At 41.8% G+C, this 27830-nt stretch overlaps 1 protein-coding gene across 1 annotated transcript; it reads right to left on the bottom strand.

Annotated features, from left to right (window-relative positions):
* Positions 1-1536: 1536 nt before the first annotated feature.
* Positions 1537-26521, bottom strand: LOC134674003 (PHAF1 protein CG7083). Its single transcript, XM_063532057.1, has 10 exons — positions 26264-26521; positions 12139-12221; positions 11707-11834; positions 9363-9522; positions 8673-8768; positions 8134-8281; positions 4495-4709; positions 4195-4319; positions 2573-2762; positions 1537-1631 (listed from the first exon to the last, which is right to left on the bottom strand). Exons 1-10 carry the CDS (start codon positions 26325-26327, stop codon positions 1545-1547), a joined length of 1296 nt encoding a protein of 431 aa, XP_063388127.1. The 5' UTR covers positions 26328-26521; the 3' UTR covers positions 1537-1544.
* Between the last annotated feature and the right edge of the window lie 1309 nt (positions 26522-27830).

The raw sequence follows: 27830 nt of genomic DNA on the forward strand, positions 1-27830 counted from the left end.
GATCATATTAGATTCATAATTGTTACATATTTGCCGTAAATTATTTTTAAAATGTGTTTTTCAATTAAAAGACACATCAAGATTGTTTACTAATTTCTAATGCTAAAAAAAACGAAGTATAGTGCTAATATTTGTGGCTGGCAACATTTTAGGATAAGTTTGTCTACGGCCTGTCAGCGCTCTTTTCATTCTGTGCCATAACGGATGTAGTAGCATTTAAATTTAGCTTTCAATAAAAGTTATTTAATATATAAATCTAATCGCATTTTGATTCAATCAAATACAAATGAAAGAGTTAGAGCAAGCTAAAATGGCAGCAATTTTGATAGCAGACTAAGTCCATCATTTAGAAGTTGGACGTTTAAAATAACACTTGCACAATCTGTGCAATCATAAATTGCTGCCAACTTAGCCTGGTCTAACTCTAGTGTGAATACTTGCTACTTACCTGCAAAAAAGGGTCTTCATTATTCTATTTGGCACCTGAGCGCGGGCTAGTCCAACGCTCAAAAAACCAGTGTAGGTGCGCTCTCCGATAACGCGCCTTTGTTACGCATCTCGATGACACATTTTAGACTGATTCTGTAGCGTTCGACTCGCCGGCACTCAGTAACCGAAGTGCGAAGTACGAACGATTTTTTATGCAGGTGGTTGTGGCACGTGGCACGTGGCACGAGCGGTTTTAGTTAACAATAGACAATAGGATTAGCCATCGGGCCCTATTAGGAAGCTACAAACTATAACTCTGAATAAACATTTACCTGGTTGTGTCACGCGATGGAGTTGACGGCGAAGGCGGGCCGGCCGCCCTCGGGCTGGTACAGCGTGATCGACGCGATGTAGTTGTTCGACATCACCCGACACATACAGATACTTCAATGAATAGTTACCTGGTTGTGTCACGCGATGGAGTTGACGGCGAAGGCGGGCCGCCCGCCCTCGGGCTGGTACAGCGTGATCGACGCGATGTAGTTGTTCGACATCAACCGACACATACAGATACTACAATGAATAGTTACCTGGTTGTGTCACGCGATGGAGTTGACGGCGAAGGCGGGCCGGCCGCCCTCGGGCTGGTACAGCGTGATCGACGCGATGTAGTTGTTCGACATCAACCGACACATACAGATACTACAATGAATAGTTACCTGGTTGTGTCACGCGATGGAGTTGACGGCGAAGGCGGGCCGGCCGCCCTCGGGCTGGTACAGCGTGATCGACGCGATGTAGTTGTTCGACATCACCCGACACATACAGATACTTCGATGAACAGTTACCTGGTTGTGTCACGCGATGGAGTTGACGGCGAAGGCGGGCCGCCCGCCCTCGGGCTGGTACAGCGTGATCGACGCGATGTAGTTGTTCGACATCACCCGACACATACAGATACTTCGATGAACAGTTACCTGGTTGTGTCACGCGATGGAGTTGACGGCGAAGGCGGGCCGCCCGCCCTCGGGCTGGTACAGCGTGATCGACGCGATGTAGTTGTTCGACATCACCCGACACATACAGATACTTCGATGAACAGTTACCTGGTTGTGTCACGCGATGGAGTTGACGGCGAAGGCGGGCCGGCCGCCCTCGGGCTGGTACAGCGTGATCGACGCGATGTAGTTGTTCGACATCACCTGACATATACAGATACTTCAATGAGACACATCTTACGTACAAAAATGTTAGGGAAACATGATATCGACAAAATTACCAAGAAGTGTTAGGGCAGGGATCGGCAAACTGCTGAGCCTTTGAACGTAAAATTGTGGTATTTTATGTAACGAAAAAAATGAAGTTAGATCAAACAACCATCAACAACATTTGGTGCAGTTTAAGTAACTGTTAATGATTTCTATTATTAATGGATTTTATGGCTTATAATAAAAATGTTGTACCAGAGTTCTCCTTTTGGTATACCTACTACGATAACAGAACGGACAGACGGTAACAGAATGTCTAAATGGGGTTGGAGCTGGCTCAATATAAGCAAGACAGATTCCCACCTGTACCAGTACGCGGTTATATCAGACTCCAGATCAAAACTAATCAGACCAACATTGTCCAAACTTGTCACACTTGTAGCACTTTATACCTCAAATATGATGTCCTGGTATCCGTAGCAGAACGTAGAACCGAATGGGTTGAACGATCAAAACTATCATCAGTATCAAACCAACTTTGTCCAAATTTGTGACATTTGTACCACTTGTAGCACTTTATACCTCAAATATGATGTCCTGGTATCCGTAGCAGAACGTAGAACCGAATGGGTTGAATGATCAAAACTATGGTATCAAACCAACATTGTCCAAACTTGTGACATTTGTAGCACTTTATACCTCAAATATGATATCCTGGTATCCGTAGCAGAACGCAGAACCGAATGGGTTGAACGATCAAAACTATCATCAGTATCAAACCAACTTTGTCCAAATTTGTGACATTTGTAGCACTTTATACCTCAAATATGATGTCCTGGTATCCGTAGCAGAACGTAGAACCGAACGGGTTGAACGAACAAAACTAACATCAGACCAACATTGTCCAAACTTGTCACACTTGTAGCATTTCATACCTCAAATATGATGTCCTGGTATCCGTAGCAGAAGGTAGAACCGAACGGGTTGGTGGTGTTGGTGCTGGAGGCGCGGTTGAGCACGACGGGGCGCTCGCAGACGCGGAGCGCGCGCGACACGGACTCCCACTTGGAGTACGCGGTTATATTGACGGCCCCCACACTGTCCACTAGGGAGTTGGGCTCGCATCTGGAATATGGAGGCGATGGTCTTTAGTGTACACTGCAAAGGTAAGTGGAATATACAGGGTGTCCCAAGACTATGGCACATCAAGGGAAAGTACCTTAAAAAAAAATTCATGGTCTTCCTTTTATTTCTGACACTATGTTATTTAGCAAAAAATAATCCTTACGATGAATCCTTTCGATTGGTATGATCCTAAAAACCAGGGGCCGGCCCTGTATTTAAGCCTTATACGGGTCCCGGTTTTTAGGGTTCCGTACCCAAAGGGTAAAACGGGACCCTATTACTAAGACTTCGCTGTCCGTCCGTCCGTCCGTCCGTCCGTCCGTCCGTCTGTCACCAGGCTGTATCTCACGAACCGTGATAGCTAGACAGTTGAAATTTTCACAGATGATGTATTTCTGTTGCCGCTATAACAACAAATACTAAAAACAGAATAAAATAAAGATTTAAATGGGGCTCCCATACAACAAACGTGATTTTTGACCAAAGTTAAGCAACGTCGGGAGGGGTCAGTACTTGGATGGGTGACCGTTTTCTTTTTGCTTTTTTTGTTTTTTTTTTTGCATTATGGTACGGAACCCTTCGTGCGCGAGTCCGACTCGCACTTGCCCGGTTTTTTAATTTGCTTTTTATTGATATTTGGATGATTCGGCTGATCAGATGTCGATGTTTTTTTATAGAATTTCAAGATTGGTCTCATAACTACTAAATGTTGCTATTACCTATAAATTCATCTCGCTAAAGCTAGCAGGTGACAGCCAAAACGAATCAATTAATCAGATGTTGATGTCAACTTTAGCCAGTCTTCTCCGAGACCACAGGGACCACGCCGTCCTCGAAGCGTCGGAGATAAATAATAACCTCTAGCCGCCCAGAGACCTATAAAAAGGTCTCCTGTTCCATTCTAATTTGAACTTTGTGTTGACAAAATAAAATTTAATTTTGCTTGGCAAGGTTTGACGTATGGGCTAGAGGATTAAACTTTAATACGCGATTAAGTCGATTTAACCTTTTAACCGCCAGCAATTCTTGATCGAGCGTGCTCGTGTCGCCACCGACAGTAATTGTACCACGCAGAGTAAGGTTGGCATAGTTACGGGAGTTATAAATGTGCTGTAAAAACCAAATCAGATCTTTGCCTTATTTATCAGACAGTGGCGAAATGAGCTGGATATGTAATGTCTTATCCTCCTAAGGCCCAAGTTCCTACCTAAAGTACTTATTCAGTTCAATGAAATTTAAATCGTATTCGATTGGAACTGAGTTGCTTTTGCTTTGTTTCGTTCAGTTTTTGAACAACGCAAAATCAACTCTAGTTCCTACATTGAAGGTTCACATTTCTGTGGCAAAATTTGCTTTTTTCATTTGTATGGTTGGGCATTAAGAGGTTATATATCAGACTCTGGCGGTTAAAGGGTTAATAATAGGTACTAACTTGTCTGGCTGCACGGCGAGCTCGAATTCGCAGCGGTGGTACATGTTGAAGTTGTAATGCCCCGGATAGTTGGTGTGCAGGACGAACTTCTTCACTTGGTGCGTGCTCGCATCGAACAGGATGTCCTAAAATGGAGTATCATGATTATTTCAGTAGGAAAACAATAGCAGTAGAAGAGAAATCAGGCAGTTTTTCTACTTTTCCTTTCCTTTGTAATGGCACTTTAAATAGCAAAAATTCAGCAGCGTGACTGCAGAGGCGTGACTCTCTACTTATTTCTAACTGTCTGCTATCACTCACCAGTCCCAAGGTGAAGTAGTTGAAGAAGTAGTCGGTGGCGGGCGGCGCGTGGCGGGCGCGGCGCTGGGGCGGGCGGTGTATGCGCATCTTGTCGTCGTGCTTGTAGTAGAGGCGCGCCGGCGCACCCAGAGCGCGCGCGACGGCCTGGCACGAGTCCCCGAAGCGCACCACGCGGCACAGCGGCAGCTGCACCGGCTCCAGCGCGCGGGACGTGCCTGAGGAATGGTCAAACGTGATATAAAAACAGAGATGCCACGAATATTCGGCCACTTTTCCGAATATTCGGTATTCGGCCGAATGTTAAAAAGAAAAAAATTACACAAAAAAATAACCAGAAACTAAGTGTATACATATATGTATATGACGGAGAGGGCAGCATTTAAACAGTAACTCACTCAAGAGTTCTAAACAGAAGTAAAACAACTCAAAATAATCCCAACGAAATGTGAACTGCTCACCAGATTGTCCAGGTGACAGGTAGACCGGTCGAGCAGGTTTGCCAACATAACGACAAAACTGCCGACTCGTGCCTACGTTCACCTAAGAAAAACCTCTTGACGTTCCAAAGCCTTCTACCTGTCATCTTAGTTCAACAACACGCCAATAGATGACGTTACTCTCTACGCAACATTATGAATTTCGTTACAACCCAGTAATACGTACACATATTCAATTACACAAACGGGTCTACCGCGAATACGTAGCCAAACATTGCTAATCGACTTTATACGGGCGTCTTTAACTATGAACTGTAACGCTGCAATACGTCCTCCTGAAGTCACGCTCCGACATACATATTTAATATTCGAAATGTATTCTTGGAAATTAGCTAAATACAAAGGCACGTTTTTGAGCATTTCTTGATTATAAAATATTAAATTTTTATCATGGGTCTGATTTGACTGACTCTAACTACGTTCATTAATTCTGTTCAACATAAAAATATAAATCTTAGCAAACGTTGTGCTTTGTTGGCGAACAGTTTTCATAATAATGTGACTCAAAATGTTCGCACGTCATGCCGAATATTCGGTCGCCGAATTATTTGCATACTAAAAAATCTGAAAATATAACTATGTAATATGACTGCTGCAGTCTTCAATAAGGCCTACCTTCGGTGAACATGTGTAGTCTCAGGCCCCTCGTGCTCTGCGGCGAGCGCAGCACGTCACAGCGCCGCAGATGCAGTTGTTGCCGGTAGCAGGACAGCGGTAGCGGCGGTAGCGGCGCGCCCGTGGCCGCTCCGACGCTGCTGCTTGCCTAGTAACAACCTTATGTCATGTATAATAAGGCCCACCTTCGGTGAACATGTGTAGTCTCAGGCCCCTCGTGCTCTGCGGCGAGCGCAGCACGTCACAGCGCCGCAGATGCAGTTGTTGCCGGTAGCAGGACAGCGGTAGCGGCGCGCCTGTGGCCGCCCCGACGCTGCTGCTTGCCTAGTAACAACCTTATGTCATGTATAATAAGGCCCACCTTAGGTGAACATGTGTAGTCTCAGGCCCCTCGTGCTCTGCGGCGAGCGCAGCACGTCACAGCGCCGCAGATGCAGTTGTTGCCGGTAGCAGGACAGCGGTAGCGGCGTACCCGTGGCCGCTCCGACGCTGCTGCTTGCCTAGTAACAACCTTATGTCATGTATAATAAGGCTCACCTTCGGTGAACATGTGTAGTCTCAGGCCCCTCGTGCTCTGCGGCGAGCGCAGCACGTCACAGCGCCGCAGATGCAGTTGTTGCCGGTAGCAGGACAGCGGTAGCGGCGCGCCTGTGGCCGCTTCGACGCTGCTGCTCGCCTAGTAACAACCTTATGTCATGTATAATAAGGCCCACCTTCGGTGAACATGTGTAGTCTCAGGCCCCTCGTGCTCTGCGGCGAGCGCAGCACGTCACAGCGCCGCAGATGCAGTTGCTGCCGGTAGCAGGACAGCGGTAGCGGCGCGCCTGTGGCCGTTTCGACGCTGCTGCTGGCCTAGTAACAACCTTATGTCATGTATAATAAGGCCCACCTTCGGTGAACATGTGTAGTCTCAGGCCCCTCGTGCTCTGCGGCGAGCGCAGCACGTCACAGCGCCGCAGATACAGTTGCTGCCGGTAGCAGGACAGCGGTAGCGGCGGTAGCGGCGCGCCCGTGGCCGCTCCGACGCTGCTGCTTGCCTAGTAACAACCTTATGTCATGTATAATAAGGCCCACCTTCGGTGAACATGTGTAGTCCCAGGCCCCTCGTGCTCTGCGGCGAGCGCAGCACGTCACAGCGCCGCAGATGCAGTTGTTGCCGGTAGCAGGACAGCGGTAGCGGCGTACCCGTGGCCGCTCCGACGCTGCTGCTTGCCTAGTAACAACCTTATGTCATGTATAATAAGGCTCACCTTCGGTGAACATGTGTAGTCTCAGGCCCCTCGTGCTCTGCGGCGAGCGCAGCACGTCACAGCGCCGCAGATGCAGTTGTTGCCGGTAGCAGGACAGCGGTAGCGGCGCGCCTGTGGCCGCTTCGACGCTGCTGCTCGCCTAGTAACAACCTTATGTCATGTATAATAAGGCCCACCTTCGGTGAACATGTGTAGTCTCAGGCCCCTCGTGCTCTGCGGCGAGCGCAGCACGTCACAGCGCCGCAGATGCAGTTGCTGCCGGTAGCAGGACAGCGGTAGCGGCGCGCCTGTGGCCGTTTCGACGCTGCTGCTGGCCTAGTAACAACCTTATGTCATGTATAATAAGGCCCACCTTCGGTGAACATGTGTAGTCTCAGGCCCCTCGTGCTCTGCGGCGAGCGCAGCACGTCACAGCGCCGCAGATACAGTTGCTGCCGGTAGCAGGACAGCGGTAGCGGCGGTAGCGGCGCGCCCGTGGCCGCTCCGACGCTGCTGCTTGCCTAGTAACAACCTTATGTCATGTATAATAAGGCCCACCTTCGGTGAACATGTGTAGTCCCAGGCCCCTCGTGCTCTGCGGCGAGCGCAGCACGTCACAGCGCCGCAGGTGCAGTTGTTGCCGGTAGCAGGACAGCGGTAGCGGCGGTAGCGGCGCGCCCGTGGCCGCTCCGACGCTGCTGCTTGCCTAGTAACAACCTTATGTCATGTATAATAAGGCCCACCTTCGGTGAACATGTGTAGTCTCAGGCCCCTCGTGCTCTGCGGCGAGCGCAGCACGTCACAGCGCCGCAGGTGCAGTTGTTGCCGGTAGCAGGACAGCGGCAGCGGCGGTAGCGGCGCGCCCGTGGCCGCTCCGACGCTGCTGCTTGCCTAGTAACAACCTTATGTCATGTATAATAAGGCCCACCTTCGGTGAACATGTGTAGTCTCAGGCCCCTCGTGCTCTGCGGCGAGCGCAGCACGTCACAGCGCCGCAGGTGCAGTTGTTGCCGGTAGCAGGACAGCGGCAGCGGCGGTAGCGGCGCGCCCGTGGCCGCTCCGACGCTGCTGCTTGCCTAGTAACAACCTTATGTCATGTATAATAAGGCCCACCTTCGGTGAACATGTGTAGTCTCAGGCCCCTCGTGCTCTGCGGCGAGCGCAGCACGTCACAGCGCCGCAGGTGCAGTTGTTGCCGGTAGCAGGACAGCGGCAGCGGCGGTAGCGGCGCGCCCGTGGCCGCTCCGACGCTGCTGCTTGCCTAGTAACAACCTTATGTCATGTATAATAAGGCCCACCTTCGGTGAACATGTGTAGTCTCAGGCCCCTCGTGCTCTGCGGCGAGCGCAGCACGTCACAGCGCCGCAAGTGCAGTTGTTGCCGGTAGCAGGACAGCGGCAGCGGCGGTAGCGGCGCGCCTGTGGCCGCTCCGACGCTGCTGCTTGCCTGGTAACAAACAAATTCATATTATACCAATTTAAAGTCAATCATAATCATATACTAGGTGTAAAAATTAACATTAGTTCCTAAGTTATACTAACAAATATGGATGCAAATCTGAAATAAATATTTTCAATTTCAATAAAGGACATGTTTATGACACTAGAAACTCTCGCGTTTTGTACACCCATTTAATTACAGAAACGGGTCTAATCGCGATATAATTTAGTTGTTTTTACCTTAAATTCTGACCTAAGCCTAGGAGTCTTTCCGTGACCACAGCTGGTGCGACTCAGCAGATACGTCGGAATTTAAAAACAACCAGAAATACAACAGTCGTCTTTTTATTTTCGAAAATTAGGGATCCGTAGCTAGTTATTTATAAGTACATGTATACCTGATGCTGAGATCCGTAGTAAATGGTGGTTCTGGCGACGACGGGCGAGCCGCCATTCGGGAATTGGAGCGAGCCCAGGCCGTGCGCGTAGCCAGGCTGCAAACATACATATTTTTAATATTCGTTGTAAATTTTTGTCCAATACAATTTCCGTGAGTCGCAACACTAGAGAATTCTAGTATCAAGTAGCGGTCCTGATAATTCCGCTACTCGATGCTAGATGTCGACTGCGAAATTAATAGTTGGTACCAAAACTGATGTATGAAGTGAGCACTCTATTCTTGCTATATTACTCTATGCTACAGCTGTCATAATGCCACTGCGGACACTGCGGGGTTGCGTATATGCATCGCGGTCATAATGTGATTTGTAGTGTTTATTTTAAAATATTTTTTATAATAATTACGTATGCTAGTTTTAAGGTATTTATGTATGGGCAGGCGTGGCTCACTCCGCGATTTCGTCGCTTTGCTACAGGTAGCTAAAAGTACATCCGTTCCACACCAATTTTGGTGGCTATAATAAGCCGCGCGTAGCGCTGTCGCCACCTAGCGGCCATATCTGTCCTGATCGTAACAGACGCGTTTTCTTAGAGAGTGAGTCTTTTGTACCTAGTACTATTATTTATTCTGTGGTATGGGCCACAGTTGCCTGAAATAAAAAATTTCATTCATTTTTATAATAACTTACCTCAAATTTGCTATCAACAGGAAAATAAAAGGAGAGCCCCCGGAAGTTAAGCGCGAACAGGTGCCTCTGCGAGTCGTAGAGGCCGGGGTGCGTGGCGCCGAAACAGTGCTCCACCTGCTCGATAGATGGCGCTATCTCTGGCGAGTTGAAACACATGCCGCTGCGAACGAAATTGAACCTTATTAGTATACGTTAAAGCTTTTACGTCCTTTAAGCGCATGTCCATACCATGCGTAGTTTACACTTAAGGATGAGGTTTGCAAGAATTTAACGTACTGGCCGAACCAACAGTCAATTGATATAATTAGGATAAGAAATGTATTTAAATTGTTCTTTATATTGTTACATTGTCCATTAGGATTAGACCAAGAAAAGTCTGCAGATACTTTAAAGGCCCACACAGTTCAAGTGTTATTTTCGTTAAACGTCAAACTTCTAGGAAATTACGACGTAGATATAAATAATACTTGCACTGCGTGGGCTCTCAAAATGTTTTCATACCTAATGTTTTCATTTACTCTCAACTAGCTTAAGGAGCCATTTGAGGGTAGATCTTGTTTACTTTTATTGAAATACCTAAAGATACAGAGTAAGTTATTTGTTGTTAAGCAAATATAGCTTTAATCTTATTTACCTCTTCAACGTAACTCGGACAACATAAAAATAAGTATATCTAATCACCTAACTAGCAACATCAGATATACTAATGATAGAAGTCATTACACCTCTCGCAACCGATATATTACGTGATTATAATGTCATCAGGTCACTTAACCTGATAGTATCGGCCCATTTCTACAACGTCTAGTATAGAATAAATAGGTCACCTTCATTTGAAACTAGATTATAGAGCGACACGAAACAGCCGCAAAAAAGCCGCTCCCATACAATCGAACTATGCTCGCATTTTAAGACATGCTTCAATTTCGAACAAGGATTACTGTATGGTACCATAGTAAATAGTTTTGGTACTTAACTAATATCATGTTATATATCTCTATGATATTGAGCCACTGATTGGCCGAGTCGAATATAAACATGGTATAACAAGGATTACTGTATGGTACCATAGTAAATAGTGTTGGTACTCACCTATACCTAAGCTTACTCGACTATATAGGGAACGTGCATTAACTATAGGGGGCAGCACTGAGCCTTACATTAGTACTTTAGTACTAACACCCAAAAGGAAAGGATGAGTATGGTTTTTTGTTCATCTTTACTGATAAATTTGGTTTGACGAACCTATATATTACTATACTCTTTGTTGTCATAGACAAATAGTCCGAGGTTACGATTATTGGCCACTAGATGGCAGACTCTCCAACGCGCACGTTCCCTATAAACATGGTATAACAAGGATTACTGTATGGTACCATAGTAAATAGAGTTGGTACTCACCTATACCTAAGCTTACTCGACTATATAGGGAACGTGCATTAACTATAGGGGGCATCACTGAGCCTTACATTAGTACTTTAGTACTAACACCCAAAAGGAAAGGATGAGTATAGTTTTTTGTTCTTCTTTACTGACAAATTTGGTTTGACGAACCTATATATTACTATACTCTTTGTTGTCATAGACAAATAGTCCGAGGTTACGATTATTGGCCACTAGGTCCAACGCGCACGTTCCCTATAAACATGGTATAACAAGGACTACTGTATGGTACCATAGTAAATAGTGTTGGTACTCCTATACCTAAGCTTAACTAATTTCATGTTATATATCTCTATGATCTTGAGTCGCGGGGCGACCGGGTCGAATATACACATGGATTACTGTACCATCATTGGCCTTCGAGTCTATTACAGACTACACAAGCAGTGTCAGGTAGGGATACGTTTTTCGTGGCTGTGTAAGCCAATACGGGAGCGGCAAACATTACTGTATGGTACCATAGTCAGTGTTGCCAACTTGACATAATTGATGCCAGATCTGGCATATTTTCACTGGCTTTGGCACCAAAATTTTCCATTTAGCATCTGGCATATTTTTTAGCATAATTTAGTCTAAGCCAAGTTTGCACCAACTTGGCAGCAACAATATGCGCCATCGCCTTATGTGGTTCATATTTTCATATTAATTTTGACTTTTGAGGACGGATGGACGTCGACGGACTATATCAAGTTGGTCAAGCAGATCTTGCCAGTAGAAAAAGGCGGCAAATTTGAAAAATGTATGTGTTTTAAGTATCTAATTTCAAGTTGACATTTTAGCATTTTTTTTAGCATATTTCAAAAACTTTGGCATAATTTTGGCATAATCTAGACATTAGTCTAGCATTGTTTCAAAATCCGAGTTGGCAACACTGACCATAGTAAATAGTGTTGGTACTCACCTATACCTAAGCTTAACTAATTTCATGTTATATATCTCTATGATCTTGAGTCGTTGGGCGACCGGGTCGAATATGAACCGGATTCCGTCCTGAGGCATGTTTATCACTAGGTCTACGTTTAGGGGATTCTGGAAAAAAAAGGTAAGTCAGAATATTTAAATTTTGTTGCACAAAATACATAGATCCTTCGAAGCATGATTTTTGGATGATTTTAGGGGGGGGGGGTCAAAAATCGATGACGTAATTTTTGGACAGCCCCTAACTACCAAGCACAACATTCATTAGAAATTATAATATTTTCTAAATCTATCTATCGATGTATACAGGTTTCCTTACGATGGTTTCCTTCACCGAAAAGCTAGTGGTACGTATCAAATGACATTTCTACTGGTATATCTCAAAATAAGCTTTTTTTTCATGTATTGAACATACCTGATCACTATATAGCACTTGTACTCCTCTGATTGTGCCCACTTGACTCTGTATGATGGCCACTGACTGAGAGAAATGCATCCCTGGAACATACAAAACAAACATTACATGTTAATATACCTCAAAGATAAGTCTAAATTAAAGCATTAAGGGCCCCCCCACATCTAGCGTCTTTCGAGCGTCGGCGTCTGGTCAGCGCTATGGAAAATGACGTCGCTGCGCAGTTGCGTCGACGTTGCGTCGAGCAGCGGCCATAGAGTTGTAGACGCCGACGCTCGAAAGACGCTAGATGTGGGGGGGGGCCTAAGACCCCATCAACGTGCACACTAGCGCCACTGTTAAATAATCGAGATCATTTAAATTTAACGAAAGATATTTAAAAAGGGGGCCGCTACGTACTGTACTCTATTCATGTACCTTTTGAATACATCAAACTAGTTTTTATCCTGCTGGATTCGTCAATCTATGCGTCCAAAGTCAAAACGGCCGTTTTTGCTTTGAGTTCATAGATCGACGAATCCAGCAACATACAAACTATATTATTCCGGGTTTTAAAAATATAGGTATATGTATGTATAAATTGATAAGGTAATTTAAATGTGTAAATTGACATATAATATGAATGATTAATAATACAGCCATACAGCGGGGTAACGCTGCTAAGTGTGATGGGGACCTTTGGACCCGGCATGGCTCAGAACGGGTTTTAGTTTCTTAAGTTTTATACATACATAATATGTAAAATGTATCAGATAATGAAATAAAAAATTATATTGATATGAATGATATTAAAGCAGTTAAAACCGCCCTCTATCGGTTGACTCCCTACAATTCGCGAATGACCGATAACTCCAAGCAATGTCAGTGCCGCTATCTACCAAAACAATAGCGGATAAACACAAACAATTGTAGACTTTAATATCAAGTGATAAGGTTCGGAATTTAATAGAGTTAGGTTAGGCTTGGGGCAAACTTCTATCTATGTAAATTTTAGATAAGATGTGTCCCTTTGGTGATAATAAGGTTGGTGTAAAAATAAAATTGACGTCACAAAATATCCGAAAAAGATAGTCATTATTGTGCTACACAAAATAAAGAAAAATAAGTGTTCCGTGAACAAAGTTTTCACTATAGTTCGTTTTTTTTAGCATTAGAAATAAGGTAAACAATCTTGATGTGTCTTTTAATTGAAAAACACATTTTAAAAATAAGTTACGGCTAAATTGTAACATTTATGAATCTAATAAGATCGTTTATATTCTTCTGCTTTCATAAGTAATAGTTACTGATTTAAAAAAGCGTTTTTGAATTAAAAGACATGTCAATATAGCTTATCTTCTTCTAAGTTCTTTCTAATGCTAAAAAAACCGGGCAAGTGCGAGTCGGACTCGCGCACGAAGGGTTCCGTACCATAATGCAAAAAAATAAATAAAAAAGAGCAAGAAAATGGGAGCCCCATTTAAATCTTTATTTTATTCTGTTTTTAGTATTTGTTGTTATAGCGGCAACAGAAATACATCATCTGTGAAAATTTCAACTGTCTAGCTATCACGGTTCGTGAGATACAGCCTGGTGACAGACAGACGGACGGACAGACGGACGGAGGGACGGGCGGACGGACCGACGGACGGACGGACGGACGGACAGCGAAGTCTTAGTAATAGGGTCCCGTTTTACCCTTTGGGTGCGGAACCCTAAAAACGAACTATAAAAATTATGGGCAATTTTATTTCAGGTACAGTGTACAGTCATGTCATCTGTAATAATATTATGTTACTCTTCGAAGGCCGCAAAAATATGTGACACGCTCTTATGGCTTAACAAATAAGATCGTGTCAGATATTTTTGCGGCCTTCGTTGTGTAACATATTATTGCAGGTGACTGTACACTACACTTTTTTGGTTAGGCAATTATTTATATTTAAAGAATAGAATAATTTATTCGCATTTTTTTAAACGTTATTTCTATTTAGAATCACGAGCTGAATGAAGGTTCGAATGGAAAGATTGAAAAATGTATAAAAAATGTGGGACACTTTTTTTCCTATCACAATTAGAACAGCTCGCTGTTTCTGAATAAAATTAGCAATAAAAAGTTTAGTGTACAACCTTAAATAAAATAGCCTGCCTTATAAAAGAAAAGGTAGCTGTAATGTCATATAAGGACATCAAGGAGGCGGCCCTGGATAGAGTCAAATGGAGAGAGCTACACCGACAAGAGTTAAACCAGGCGTGGCTCACTCTGCGATTTCGTCGCTTTGCTACAGGTAGCTAAAATTCCATCCCGTTCGACCCCAATTTTAGGGTTTGCCATAAGCCGCGCGTGGCACTGTCGCCACCTAGCGGCTATATCTGTGCTGATCGTGACAGACGCGTTTTGTTAGAGAGTGAGTCTTCTGTACCTAGTACTATTATTTATTCTGTGGTCTAACTCTTAAATTTACGACGATAAACATTACAAAATTTGGCCACTTCCATGTAAGGACGAACTACACCGGATGCGTCACGCAGCACGGTTTCTGCCCAACTAACCGGTACGGAACCCTACATTATAATACTACTATGATGACCAACTTCATTTAAGAGATAAGAGATCTTTATTTGCATACCATAGTACAGATGTTATATACATGGACCCTGGAAAGGGTGTAGCAAAAATTGGTGGTTAACAATTTCATAGTATTGGTTATTATTACTACTGACTTATATTACTATTATTATTACTATTTACATACAATATTAACTGGTTCATAACAATATAAAAACAATATGAACGAACTATTGTGATAATCATTGAATAATCACTTTGAATAACAATTATAGCCGTTTTAATAGATATTTGCACACATTAACTCTGGACGCATAGATTGACGAATCCAGCAACATAAAAACTAGTTTGATGTATTCAAAAGGTACTTAAATACGAAATACAGTATGTAGTGGCCCACTTTTATCAACATCTCTCGTTAAATTTAAATAATCACGATTATTTAGCAGTATATAGCGCTAGTGTGCCCTGATGGGCTCTTAAGCCGTTAGCCAAGTGACAAATTGTACTGGTAACCATGGTACTGGTACCAACCAGCACAGAATAAATAATAGTACTAGGTACAGAAGACTCACTCTCTAACAAAACGCGTCTGTCACGATCAGCACAGATATGGCCGCTAGGTGGCGACAGCGCCACGCGCGGCTTATGGCAAACCCCAAAATCGGGGCCGAACGAATGGACTTTTAGCTACCTGTAGCAAAGCGACGAAATCGCGGAGTGAGCCACGCCTGCCACCAGAGATGTTGCAAGTGCCTTGCTGACTTTTAAGATGGGAATACACTCTTGTCTTGAATGTTTGAAGAATTCACATATACATACATGTTCCAATAAAGTATTTTTTTCATTATAATTTCACATAGATTGTACTCCTCAAACGGTGACACTTTTGTTCAACAACTTTTAAAAATTATGAAGTATTTAGACTCCCTATTTTTCATACAAAATAAATATTATCTTCAATGGACGCCATCGCCACGCCATTACATTGTGATTGACGTTGCTTGTCACGCCTTAAACATAACAAAATTCACAATACATTGCGTCTTAGAATAAACTTTAAAGTGTATTAAAAATCAAACCAGTTATTTTTAAAAGTCTCTGAACAAATGTTAGTCAGTATGAGGAGTACAGCCTACAGTTAAATTTTTTGCTCATATTACAGGCACACCCGGTATATAATATCATGCGCGTGAGTCTGACACATGCGACTTTTTGGATCGGATATGTTCGCATAATCGTGTCGCAACAGGACAATGGGTGATAAATAGAACAATGAGAATAATTAGGCCGTAGTCTGCTCATCGCTATTACGTGCCTGTATATCTATCTATCTATCCAATACCTTTAAACGAGCAATTCTTGTTTATTTATATATTCCGGGGATCTCGGAAACGGCTCTAACGATTTCGATGAAATTTGCTATATGGGGGCTTTTGGGGGCGATAAATCTATAGGTCTTATCTCTGGGACTACCTGGACTACCAGGACTACCTGGCAACACTGGCCGGGACCAAACGTCAAATTAGCTCTGCGTATTTAAATAAGTAATTATAATTATTATAATGGAATAATTAACAAGTTATGGTGATAAATAGAACCTTCACGTCGCAATTATAGTGCTGTATCATTATCTAAAGTGTTACATTAACATAAGAAGAAATATATTGACGACAAAAAACATGGAAACTGTCAACGATGTAACGTTCCAGATTTAAAAATTACACCGTTTTTGCCTGTATTTCACCGAAGATTTTACAGATGAGTATTGTTTTCATAATTTATAAGCCTAGTTTTTAGTTTATTTGTCCAGGATTTCTAATTGTCATACTTTTTTTTTGCTACTTTCATACGATTTGAGGAGAACTTTGTTTAAAACATAACAGGATTTTAACATACCTAAATATCTTAATTCATTCTTAAATCACCTCAAGAACCATTAAATCATACCCTGCGGTAAGCAGTTAACTTACAAAACAGCAAATTATAAAGTTTATTGTATAAAATCTAAGAAGCTTATCACTTACAAATCAAGTCATTTGTAGTTTACATTTTTTTTTTTAATCACTATATTCTGTTAGAAGCATTGAATTTCATTCATCTATTTTGCTCAGATATCATACACTACCAATATGTTTACAGCTCAAACTACTAAGATGACTACACGCAGGGATGTCCTGGTTGCTAAAATGCAGCAATTACAGAAAGAACTGAAAACAGCCGATGAATTGAACAAAAGACTCCTTCAAGAACAGGAAGAGAGTGCAGAGCAATTTGAGCAAGTTGTTAGAATAAACACAACCCTCAAGTCTCAGCTCGCTAACCAGGATGTTGAGTTCGAAGACATGCAGGGGCAGCGGGATGAACTTCAAGCTGCCGTTGATCAGTTCAAGAATTGTCAGGAGATACATGAGCAGGCATTACAACGCATCCAGGACTTAGAACAGCAGCTGGAGGAGTCAGAGTCAAAACATAGTTGCAAGTATTGCTCCGGCCACTCCGGACTGCGAGACAATAATTTAAGTATTTTTGCTGAAATTAATAGCTTTGATGTAGATTCAGTCGATGATAGCATAGGGTTCTCCCCAATGGTAGAAACAGTAGATTTAAAAAGTTCTGTGCACATTGAAGGCAGTAGTGATATTAGAGTCGCACTGAAAGGATCCAAAAAAATAAAAAAATATTTAAAACTCAGTAGATTCATAAAGAAATCTAAACTTTTGCTAAAACGCCATAATTCAATATTCAAAACGATACAATCCAAATGTAACAGTGTCGCCTTAAGCGATGAACTTCTAAACTGCCAATACCAACTAGACCGGACAGTAGAAGAATTGAGTCATCGCTCCGATGAACTAGAAAAATTAGAATTAAAGTTGAAAAACTTAAATAATAGAGACGAACTGTCAAGTAAAGCGTTACAGGAATACATAGCCTTTATGAATAATGTTCTAGAACCGGGGAGCGGCTACACTCTGCGTATGGACTCGCCGCGGCCCCCGCCCCGCCCCGCCGCGCCGGACTCGCCCGCGCTGCGCGCCGCCCTGGCCGCGCCGGGCTCGCCCGCGCTGCGCGCCCTGTTCGCGTCGCGCGCCGCCCGCGCGCCCGAGCTGCGCGGCGACTCCGAGCCCGCCCCTCGCGTCGCGGATCCGGCGCCCCCGCCGCCATCGTCACCGCCGAGCCGAGCCGAGCAGGTTCCATCGGGGCCGGGCCGAGCCGAGCCGACTCCGTCGCTGCCGTGCCTCGTCGAGCCGGCCCCTTCACCGCCGAGCCTTGTCAAGCTGGCTCTGTCGCTGCTGACCTACGTCGAGCCTGCGCCATCCCCGCCGAGCCCTGTCTCGCCAGCTCCATCGCCGCCAGGCCTCCTCTCGCCAGCACCAGCGCCGCCCCGCCTCGGGTCTGGGGCGGCCCCGCCGCGGCCGCAGCGCCGCCCGCGCGCCGCCGGCCGCCGCACGCTGCTGTACTCGGACGAGGTGGGCGCCGGCCTGGGCGTGCTGCTGGCGCAGCGCTTGTCGCAGGGCGTCGTCAACCATTGTCACCCGGGCGCCTCTGTCGATCGTTTAATCGAATCTATTTCTGCGGGCGAGTTTGACCGCGACTCGACGCTTGTAGTTTTATTAGGAAATAGTTTAGACTGTACTAAGCGAGATATCTTAAAATTATCCGCTACGCTGTCGGCGATTGACCGGGGAGAGGTTGCTAAAATAATTATTTGTGCGCTCCCTTATAGAATGTCGAGCAAGGTAAATAAGAGGGTATTTCATTACAATTCTTTATTGTATAACCTTTCCTTGTACAGTAGTACGATTTCGTATTTTGATACGAATAAATTTATAGAAGATTTTGTTATGCCCCATAAGAGGACCTACCTACCGCGAAGATGTCTTGTAGAGTGTGCTAACCTGTTAGCATATAATATTGAAGACCCCGTCGTGGCTAGCACGGCGTCTAATAACCTTAAGTCGCGTAGTATTTTACGCCTTGGTAGCGTAGGGTTTGAGATGGAGCCGCCTGGTGATTTGAATTTAAACTAATCGCTACGACAACGTGTGCACCAGCCGGCTCCGTTCATATTGATCACTGTGATGCTAGTATGTTTAGTAAAACCAATTTATTGAACTTAGTTCATCAAAATATCCAAGGATTTACCTGTAAGGAACACGAAATTGATCTGTTTATACAGTACTCGAATATTGACATTCTCTGTATAACTGAGCACTGGCTTAAAGGTCATGAATTTATGTTTAATTTCAATAATCATAGTATAGTAAGTTCATTTTTTAGGAGATCTTGCAATCGCGGCGGGTCATTGATAATGGTAAAACATAATTTAAAAAGTAAGGAGCGTAAAGACATTGTTGACATGTCTGTGGAACGCCTTATAGAACTTTCTTGTGTTGAATTGGAACAATTTATAATTATATGCGTGTACAGGCCCCCATCGGCAGACTATAACTTATTCGAATCGGTCATAGATGAAGTACTTAGTAGTGTTTTTGGAAGTCACAAAAATATAATTGTATGTGGTGATTTCAATATTAATTTGCTAGAAAATTCGTCATTATGTGGAAGGTTACTAAATACTTTTAAATCCTTCAACTTAGTCAATTTATTTTGTGAACCCACTCGAGTCACAGCAACCAGTGCTACATGTATAGATAACATCTTTAGTAATAATGACGCGATTAGTAAATCTGTTATTAACAACCTAAGTTCTGACCACTGTGGACTAAAAGCTTCTTTCAGCGGGAAAACTGAAGAAATTCCTCAAGACACTTTGTGTAGGCCGATTTCCGAAAGTCGCCTAGGTTTATTCAATCGTAATATTACTAAACAATTATGTTGTCTTTCATGTACCCAGGAAAACCCTGACTGTTTGAGTTCCGAGTTGTTTAATTGTATTAAAAAGGAATTTGATGCCTGTTTCATTCAGAAAAAGGTGCAAGGCAAGGCTAAGACTAAATTTAGCGACTGGGCTACACCGGATATTCACGAGAAAAGACGCCGGCTCTACGACTTATATGATTTAAAGGCAACTGATAAAAGACCGGAATTTCTGGAGTACGTCAAAAATTATTCTAAATCTTTTAAAATGTTGTGTGTCGCCGCTAAAGCCGATTATTTGTCAAAAAAGATCCTAAATTCCAGCGATAAAGTCAAAACTGTATGGCAAGTTATCAGTAATGAAACTGGAAAACGTAAACTGAAGGATCCGCACTACAACCTACGAATTGCTGACACTTTAGTAAGTTCCGACCGTGAAGTGGCAGATCATTTTGAGCGGTTTTTCTCGAATATCCCGGTAGAAACAACAAGATCCCTTAATTCATCGCCAGACGTCGCTGAAGAAATTTTGAAGACAAATGTGGCAGAATGTACAGAAATCTTCAAATTTTCGTATGTCTCATCGAATATAGTTCTTAAGACTTTTAGGTCTTTAAATTTAAAGAAAACAGAAGATCTTTGGGGCCTGTCTGTCAAAGTATTAGATTCCATCATTGAGTCAATTACACCATACTTAGCTGAGATTTTCAACAGATGCATTGATGCTGGAATTTTTCCAGATATTATGAAACATAGCAAAATTATCCCTCTGTTTAAATCAGGAACGAGAACAGATCCCACGAACTTTAGACCGATTTCAATACTACCGGCATTAAGCAAAGTGTTCGAGAAACTTATTCTGAATCAACTATTGTCACATTTCAACAGAAACAAACTGCTTGACAGCAATCAATTTGGTTTCACCAAAGGTCGATCAACTACTGACGCCGGTGCGGTACTTCTAAAACACATCTTTGATGCTTGGGAAAAAGCTCAAGATGCTGTTGGAATTTTCTGTGATCTGTCAAAGGCATTTGATTGCGTTAATCACGAAAATTTAAAGAGAAAATTAAGCCGCTATGGGATAAAAGCTAGTGCCCTTGACCTGGTCTCATCGTACCTTTCGGATAGAACTCAGCGAGTAGTTATTAATGGAACTCAATCGGCGGGGTCCCCGGTAGCCCTCGGAGTGCCTCAAGGTTCAATTCTTGGTCCCTTCCTGTTCTTGGTATACATTAATGACTTACCAAAAGTTGTGCAAGATAGACATGATATAGTGTTATTTGCAGATGACACTTCCCTTATATTTAAAGTGGACAGAAAGGAAAATAGCTTCGAGAGCATTAATGACGCGCTATCTACCATTGTAAACTGGTTTACGGCAAACAATTTGCTTTTGAACGCCAAGAAAACCAAATGCATCAAGTTTACGCTACCTAACGTCAAGCAGGTAAATAACAGCAAGATTAAAATAAAAGGTGATACGCTGGAATTTGAGGACCGAACTGTTTTCCTGGGAGTCACTCTAGACTCCAAACTGCAATGGCATGCACATATAGGCACTCTAGCCGGAAAACTTAGTTCAGCAGCCTATGCAGTGAGGAGAATCAAACAGCTGACAAACGTAGAGACGGCCAGGCTGGTATACTTTAGTTACTTCCATAGTGTTATGTCTTATGGAATTCTGTTGTGGGGAAAAGCGGCAGATATTCAGACAATATTTGTGCTGCAAAAACGAGCTGTACGTTCCATCTATGGACTGGGCGCTCGAGTATCCCTAAGAGAGAAATTCAAAGAAGTTAACATTCTTACCGTTGCATCTCAATACATACTAGAGAATATTATGTATGTTCGGAAAAACATCCACGAATTCAAGGTTAACAGTGATATCCATAACTATAACACTAGAAACAAACATAAACTTGCTGTGCCCGCCCACCGCCTCCGTAAGGTTAGTACGTCTTTCGTCGGGAACTGTACACGTTTTTATAACAAAGTCCCCACTGATGTAGTGGATTTACCACTTCATAAATTTAAGTCGCACATTAAGCACTCCTTGTTACGTAAGGCGTACTACACTGTAAATGATTTTATAAACGATAGAGATGCTTTTAAGCCGGTAGCTTGATTTCATTAGTATAATAAGAATTAAATAAATATTGTTTTTTTTTACATTGTGAATTAAATATGCTAGTGTTGACACAGTAGAATTGACACATGAGACAATGATGTTCTCGCTTGATTATATTGTTTAATTTAATTTTAGTTTTGGACACTTGGAGACCTTATACATCTCTAAGTACATATTTATTTATTTGATTTTTATTTTTGATTGTACATACTTACCTATATTTTTAATGTTTCTGACACTTAGAGACCTTTACATCTCTAAGTCAACTTAGGCTAGTAATTATGTGAAGCTATATTACTGTCTTTTTATGTAACATATGAGCACAAAATGCCGTGTCTTACAGCTACATGTTATTACTATTTTAATATTAATATAGGCCGGTAGCTTGAACATGTCATGCTCGCTTAAAAGTCTTTGCTTACGGTGGCGTTGTTGATCGGGTCGCCACTTTCCCGAATGAAGGTTGAGGGAGGCGATGGCTGAGATACGCGTCATACTCGTGAACGGGTGCTGTTTGTGGAGACTGGTCTGTTAAGCTAACACGAGCTTATTATACTTAGTAACTTTTATTAATTAATTACAGTGAGACGCCTCATTCTGTTCTCGTATGTTTCTTTTCTTTTAATGAATGTATTAATTATACAGGATATTGACTCTTGGAGACCTTATACATCTCTAAGGATAACTTGATAAACTATATAATCTTATAGTTCTGACACCTAGAGACATTTACACCTCTAAATATTATAGATTTTTTTTGTGTGTGTTTTTTTATCTGTATTTTGTATGTAATTCGACATTAAGAGACCATATACATCTCTTAGTAATTGTAATACGTTAGATTGAATTGTTAGTTTTATTTTATAAAATTGTTGATGTTATTATTTTTGCTTTTATGTAAATTCAATGTTGACGTGTAAAAGTGCCCTTGTGGCCTATTTGCTGAATAAATGTTGATGTTGATGATGTTGATGATGTTGGGAAAACGCGCATTTTTAAGTTTTTATATGTCTCCCAGATATTTTTATGTTGTTATATAAACGAGCAATGTACATTATAGTAGCAAAACACCTTGTATAATACAGGGTATCCAGTAAAAAATTGATAACCTTCTGACTAGCTGACAAGACACACTTTAGGCTGGTCCAGAAAATATTTCATGGTTTTTTCGCGATTTCGAGGTTGGTACCATAGTAAAAGTTGCTCAGATATGTAATCCCAAAACCTCCCTGGCAAGGGGATGCACTTATTTTTTAGCCATCCTGTATAAATTTTTATTGATTTATTTAATTACAGAAACTAACAAACTAAAATAAAATAATTTTTACAATAATTATGGGCCATTGCAGTCTCTGAAAGAAATAAATTATATTAAATTATAACTAACCGTAATGAGTAAACATGTAAAAACAGTAAACATGTTTACAATACGTGTATAATAAAAAATAACAATAACATTAATCCCCACGTTTTTGCGTATTTATGGCCAAGGCCGAAACATATTGCGAACTAGGAATTGCTAGGAAATGTATTTATCTGGGGGCAAGGCACTGATAAAGAAGAACCGTAATTATTGATATGGTACATTCGCCATCAGATAAAAGACTCCACTGTCCGTCTGACTGTCACCAGGCTGTATCTCATGAACCATGATAGCTAGATTAGCTAGGAGTTTTGACAGATGATATTTTTCTATTGCCGTAGTCAGACTCACACTTGTCCGGTTTTTTTGTTGAAGTCAGTGCAAAACGGACTCTACAAACAAAGATTAACTTTAAAAAGGTTATTTTGACCCTTGGTCAGTTGTCATTGGACAAAGAAAACATGATTATTTACCTTTAACCATTTGTAGACCTTATCTCTTAGCTATTAAGGTTTAAAATAAGCCAATACAATGATAACTTTAAGTACTATGACCAATATACATGGACCTCTCTGTACATATATTTGGTTACGGTTGAGGGGTCAAGATACACTGGAACTGGACTGGATATGGTTGGAAGAACGTATGAATTCAATGAACATATGTTTTATCAGTTATGTTCTTTGTTTTGAATTTACCTAAAGGTCAATAGCATATAATAAAAAATAGTAAGGGGCACAGCTGTGGAGGTAAGCAGTACAGAGCAGTATGGTTCCATTTTTATCGCTTGTCACTATGTCCATTACTTTTGCACTTACATACTTGTTAGAATGTGATGTGACAAACAAGACAAGTGATAAAACCGGGCAAGTGCGAGTCGGACTCGCGCACGAAGGGTTCCGTACCATAAAGCACCCATCCAAGTACTGACCACGCCCGACGTTGCTTAACTTTGGTCAAAAATCACGTTTGCTGTATGGGAGCCCCATTTAAATCTTTATTTTATTCTGTTTTTAGTATTTGTTGTTATAGCGGCAACAGAAATACATCATCTGTGAAAATTTCAACTGTCTAGCTATCACGGTTCGTGAGATACAGCCTGGTGACAGACAGACGGACAGCGAAGTCTTAGTAATAGGGTCTCGTTTTACCCTTAGGGTACGGAACCCTAAAAATGCAACTGTGCTATTGCCACTGTCAAGGTTTATCCGACCCAGAGCAATTTTGGCGCTTTTGAATTTGGAACTTTCTTTTGTTTCTATAATGAGTTCAAAACTGGAATTTAATTTGTACTTGTACGAGTACATGGGGACTTGGATGAGGCTATGATATTATCAATGTGGTTAATTCTGTTATTCCTTGCCTAACCACTTGACCGTCCGACGATAGCATAGTATCCGAAAAAAATATGCTCTTAACCGTCCGCGGGAACCTTACTATCCAAAGGGGTGGAAGAAAGATTTGATTTCAGAGCCATCTAATGGAATATTTCGGCATTATTTACTAATTCTCTTGATGCGACAACGTAGCCTAACTAAATAGTTAGCTCTAAAAAAAATTTAGATATAATTTTTGTAGTAAGTTGTGAATGCGCTGCGCGGGGCGTGCGTCGCTAAAAAACCCCGGACGGTTGACAGGAAAACAGTCTCGCGGGCCGGACGGTTGAGTGGCTAAAGGGTTTGTAGAATTATTTCAACAAGCATAAGTTGCCTGTTAATAGAATAGCACACTTACGGATAGAAGTATATATCAAAAATTAAAATATTGAATATAAACTTATTTAAAATTTAAATATTATTTTTTCTTTTTTAAACTAAAATCTGCAATAGGCTATTCTAGCCATAATCAGATGGTTTTTTTAGGTTACTATTTAGAATGGTGTTCCACTGAGCACCATCATCAGTTTACGTGGGGGCTTATTGTCTAAAAAGCTTTATGAGCAAAACCAAGTGTATAAAACCAAAGATCCCATCTATATGTAGTGCCAGCCATGGTATAATAATATACTCCGCCTGGTACTCTCTTCCCGTCTTTTCTAGGTCACCTGACTGACACAAGCCTACGTCATCATGCGACAGCGCTATATGATAATATGTGATAGCGCTATATATAGCGGCCATGTTATTGTGACGTAGGCTTGCGTCACTCTGGGAAGAGAAGACCATGTCTTATTAGACTATGAGTGCCAGCAAATAAAATATGGATAGCAGGAGATGCAAAGGAACACTATCATGACAACATTGACAACCAAGTATGCCAAAGTTTTGGGTCATAGATTGTCACTAAATTGATGACATCATTAATGTTAAATTACTATTTATTTATTACTAAATATATGATGTTCATAAAGACACCACTCCACTTTGTTCTGTTGAAGTTGGTGCAAAATAAGCTTAGATGGACTATGCATTTGTAATTTTGTTGGCCTAGGACAGGGCCAAGTCGCGGACCACAGCGGTCTGCGTCCAGATCGCCGATCTATTTTTTTTGCTTATTGAATAAAGTCAAAGAGCAACAGACTGCGATGGTTATTTCATTTTAAGAACCGGACCAATGAAGGAACTAACTGGTGACCCCTGGCCTAGGATAATCGAGGTTGGCCCATCATGGCCATCGTTGCAGCAGGGGATCGAAAAGACCCCAAGCAAAGTATGATTATGTGTTACACCAATTGCCACAATGAAGGTGCTAAAAGAAAAAAAAAAACTTGTGGTACCTAGCATTCAATTTAATTTGTTTTTTTTTTTATTGTACTATTGTTTTTTTTTTTTATACTGACCAAATGTTTCTAATGTGTGTTACAGCAAACAAAATAGTTTATGTACCCAACAAAATAGTTTTGGTCAACAAACAGGCGATAGTTTTATTTTAGGCGGGATGAATCATATAATTTCATAATATAAACAAAAATTAATAATAAACATCTTAGAAAATGAGAGTAGAGCGTAATGGGTCGTCAAGGAAAAAGTTCGAGGCCTAATTAACAACGTTAAATATATTTGGATGACGAAATACACCCATTTCACGGTCAAGACTAGCAATAAAAAAATAAACAGCCAGTGCAGACGAGACAAAGGCATTGACACTACGAGTAAAAAAATCAATGTTTTGTCGATGGCCAGCACAAAATGCATTCGAAATTCGAATACGCCGTCGGCTACGATGTAGTGGCGTCCAAAACACCGTTGCGTAAGCCATTCCGCGTAAATACAACGCAAATTTTTGACGTAACAAATAAATAGAATAACAAAAGACGCACCTAAAACGAACTCCCAGGCGTCGCAGCCCAGGGATCGCTCCGGGATGATCTCCAAATCCAACATTGTGCACTAAACACTTCACACGCACTATTTTAATACACTTTTCACTGTAAAAAACGTTTTTAAACGCCAAATAACGCTATTACGCTGCCTTTCTTTGTTTGCCAACTTTAGTTTTCAACCATTTTGTATTTGTCAGAGAACTGTCATTACAAACAGCTGATTGTATTTTGCCAGGGTCGGATTGTGTTTTTTTTTCTGCACTTGAACGTGTTGCCACTATGGACTAACGATGTGATATGACATCACGTCACCGATGGTGTCGATGGTGACATTGGTAATGGCGACACGCTACGCTAAAATCTAAATATTCTAAATGATAAAATATCCGAGGGCACAGCAGTCCATGTTTCACGCAATTCACGCTGGTTAAAGATAAGTGTGTATACATACATGTGACTAAAGCGTAGATAGGTACATGCGTAGTTTAATCGCTTTGTCACTTGTTTTGTTTCAAAGGTAATGTAATAGTGGTACTTGTAACGTATTTCATATTTAATGTCATTCATATTACTTACTCGGCGAGTTAATTACATTTTAATTCATAAGATTTGTTACAATATTAGTACATTGCAAAAAAAATAAAAACATGCTGTTTTTTTTATTATTGAATACATCCCTGCCATCTTCTAATGACGCATGCGTACCAACCTACCAGAAAATAATATTGTTGTAAACACTGATATTCGGGCATCTCCTTTTAACTAATGCGAACTAGTGCATGCTATCTCGTTTACATCAACAGTTTTCATGATGTCTTGTTTCCTACTTACAAAATCGTATAGCTCTGTCCTCTTCTTGTACAATAATGTTGGTAATCTTTAGCATTCACTGGAAAACGTAACAAAAGCAGAGTCCATTGATCTTTTTACGCCGTGGATGATATTCGTTTCTAGTTTGAAAGCAGTAATGTATAGTATCAACTAAATAACTCGGTATTTTTTTTTATCTGTTCTATTTGTATCCATTCTAGGTTTGCCTAGACAGGCAGTCTAGCCGGAAACAAAGTTCTAGAAAAAATAAATAGTAAGTATTTCCGGTTATATCCTCCATTGATTTTGCGTTTCTGAATATTTCCCGCCAATCGCGTAGCATGGCGAAATGTTCTAGTGCCCTTGAATTGGAACGAACGCCCACACTTTCGTAAACGTATTCAGGATTGTGTAATTATATTATTGTTTTCGTCTTTCGTCAAATATATGGTCTGACGTATCGTATATTTAGGGTTCCTCTAAAATTACTTACGATTTGCTTCAATAAGTAAGACTTTTACCAATTAGGTGGGTAGCGGGCAAGGGTCCAACGTTTTCTGTTCTCTTTCAAGGCGCAGCAACTAGTATAATTTCTCTCTCCTCGCTCGTTAAAAATGCCGTTTGTCAAAAAAGGACAACCATACTGTTGACAAGGTGGACTTCAAATCAAGTGTTGCCTTTCTTGATGCGCCCAGTCTGTATATGTGTGCGTAAAAGCGTATATGTGTGCTCTTTTAGGGATGTGAAAAGTCGA

The sequence above is a fragment of the Cydia fagiglandana genome, chromosome 19 (assembly GCF_963556715.1).
Source record: "Cydia fagiglandana chromosome 19, ilCydFagi1.1, whole genome shotgun sequence".
Taxonomy (NCBI): domain Eukaryota; kingdom Metazoa; phylum Arthropoda; class Insecta; order Lepidoptera; family Tortricidae; genus Cydia; species Cydia fagiglandana.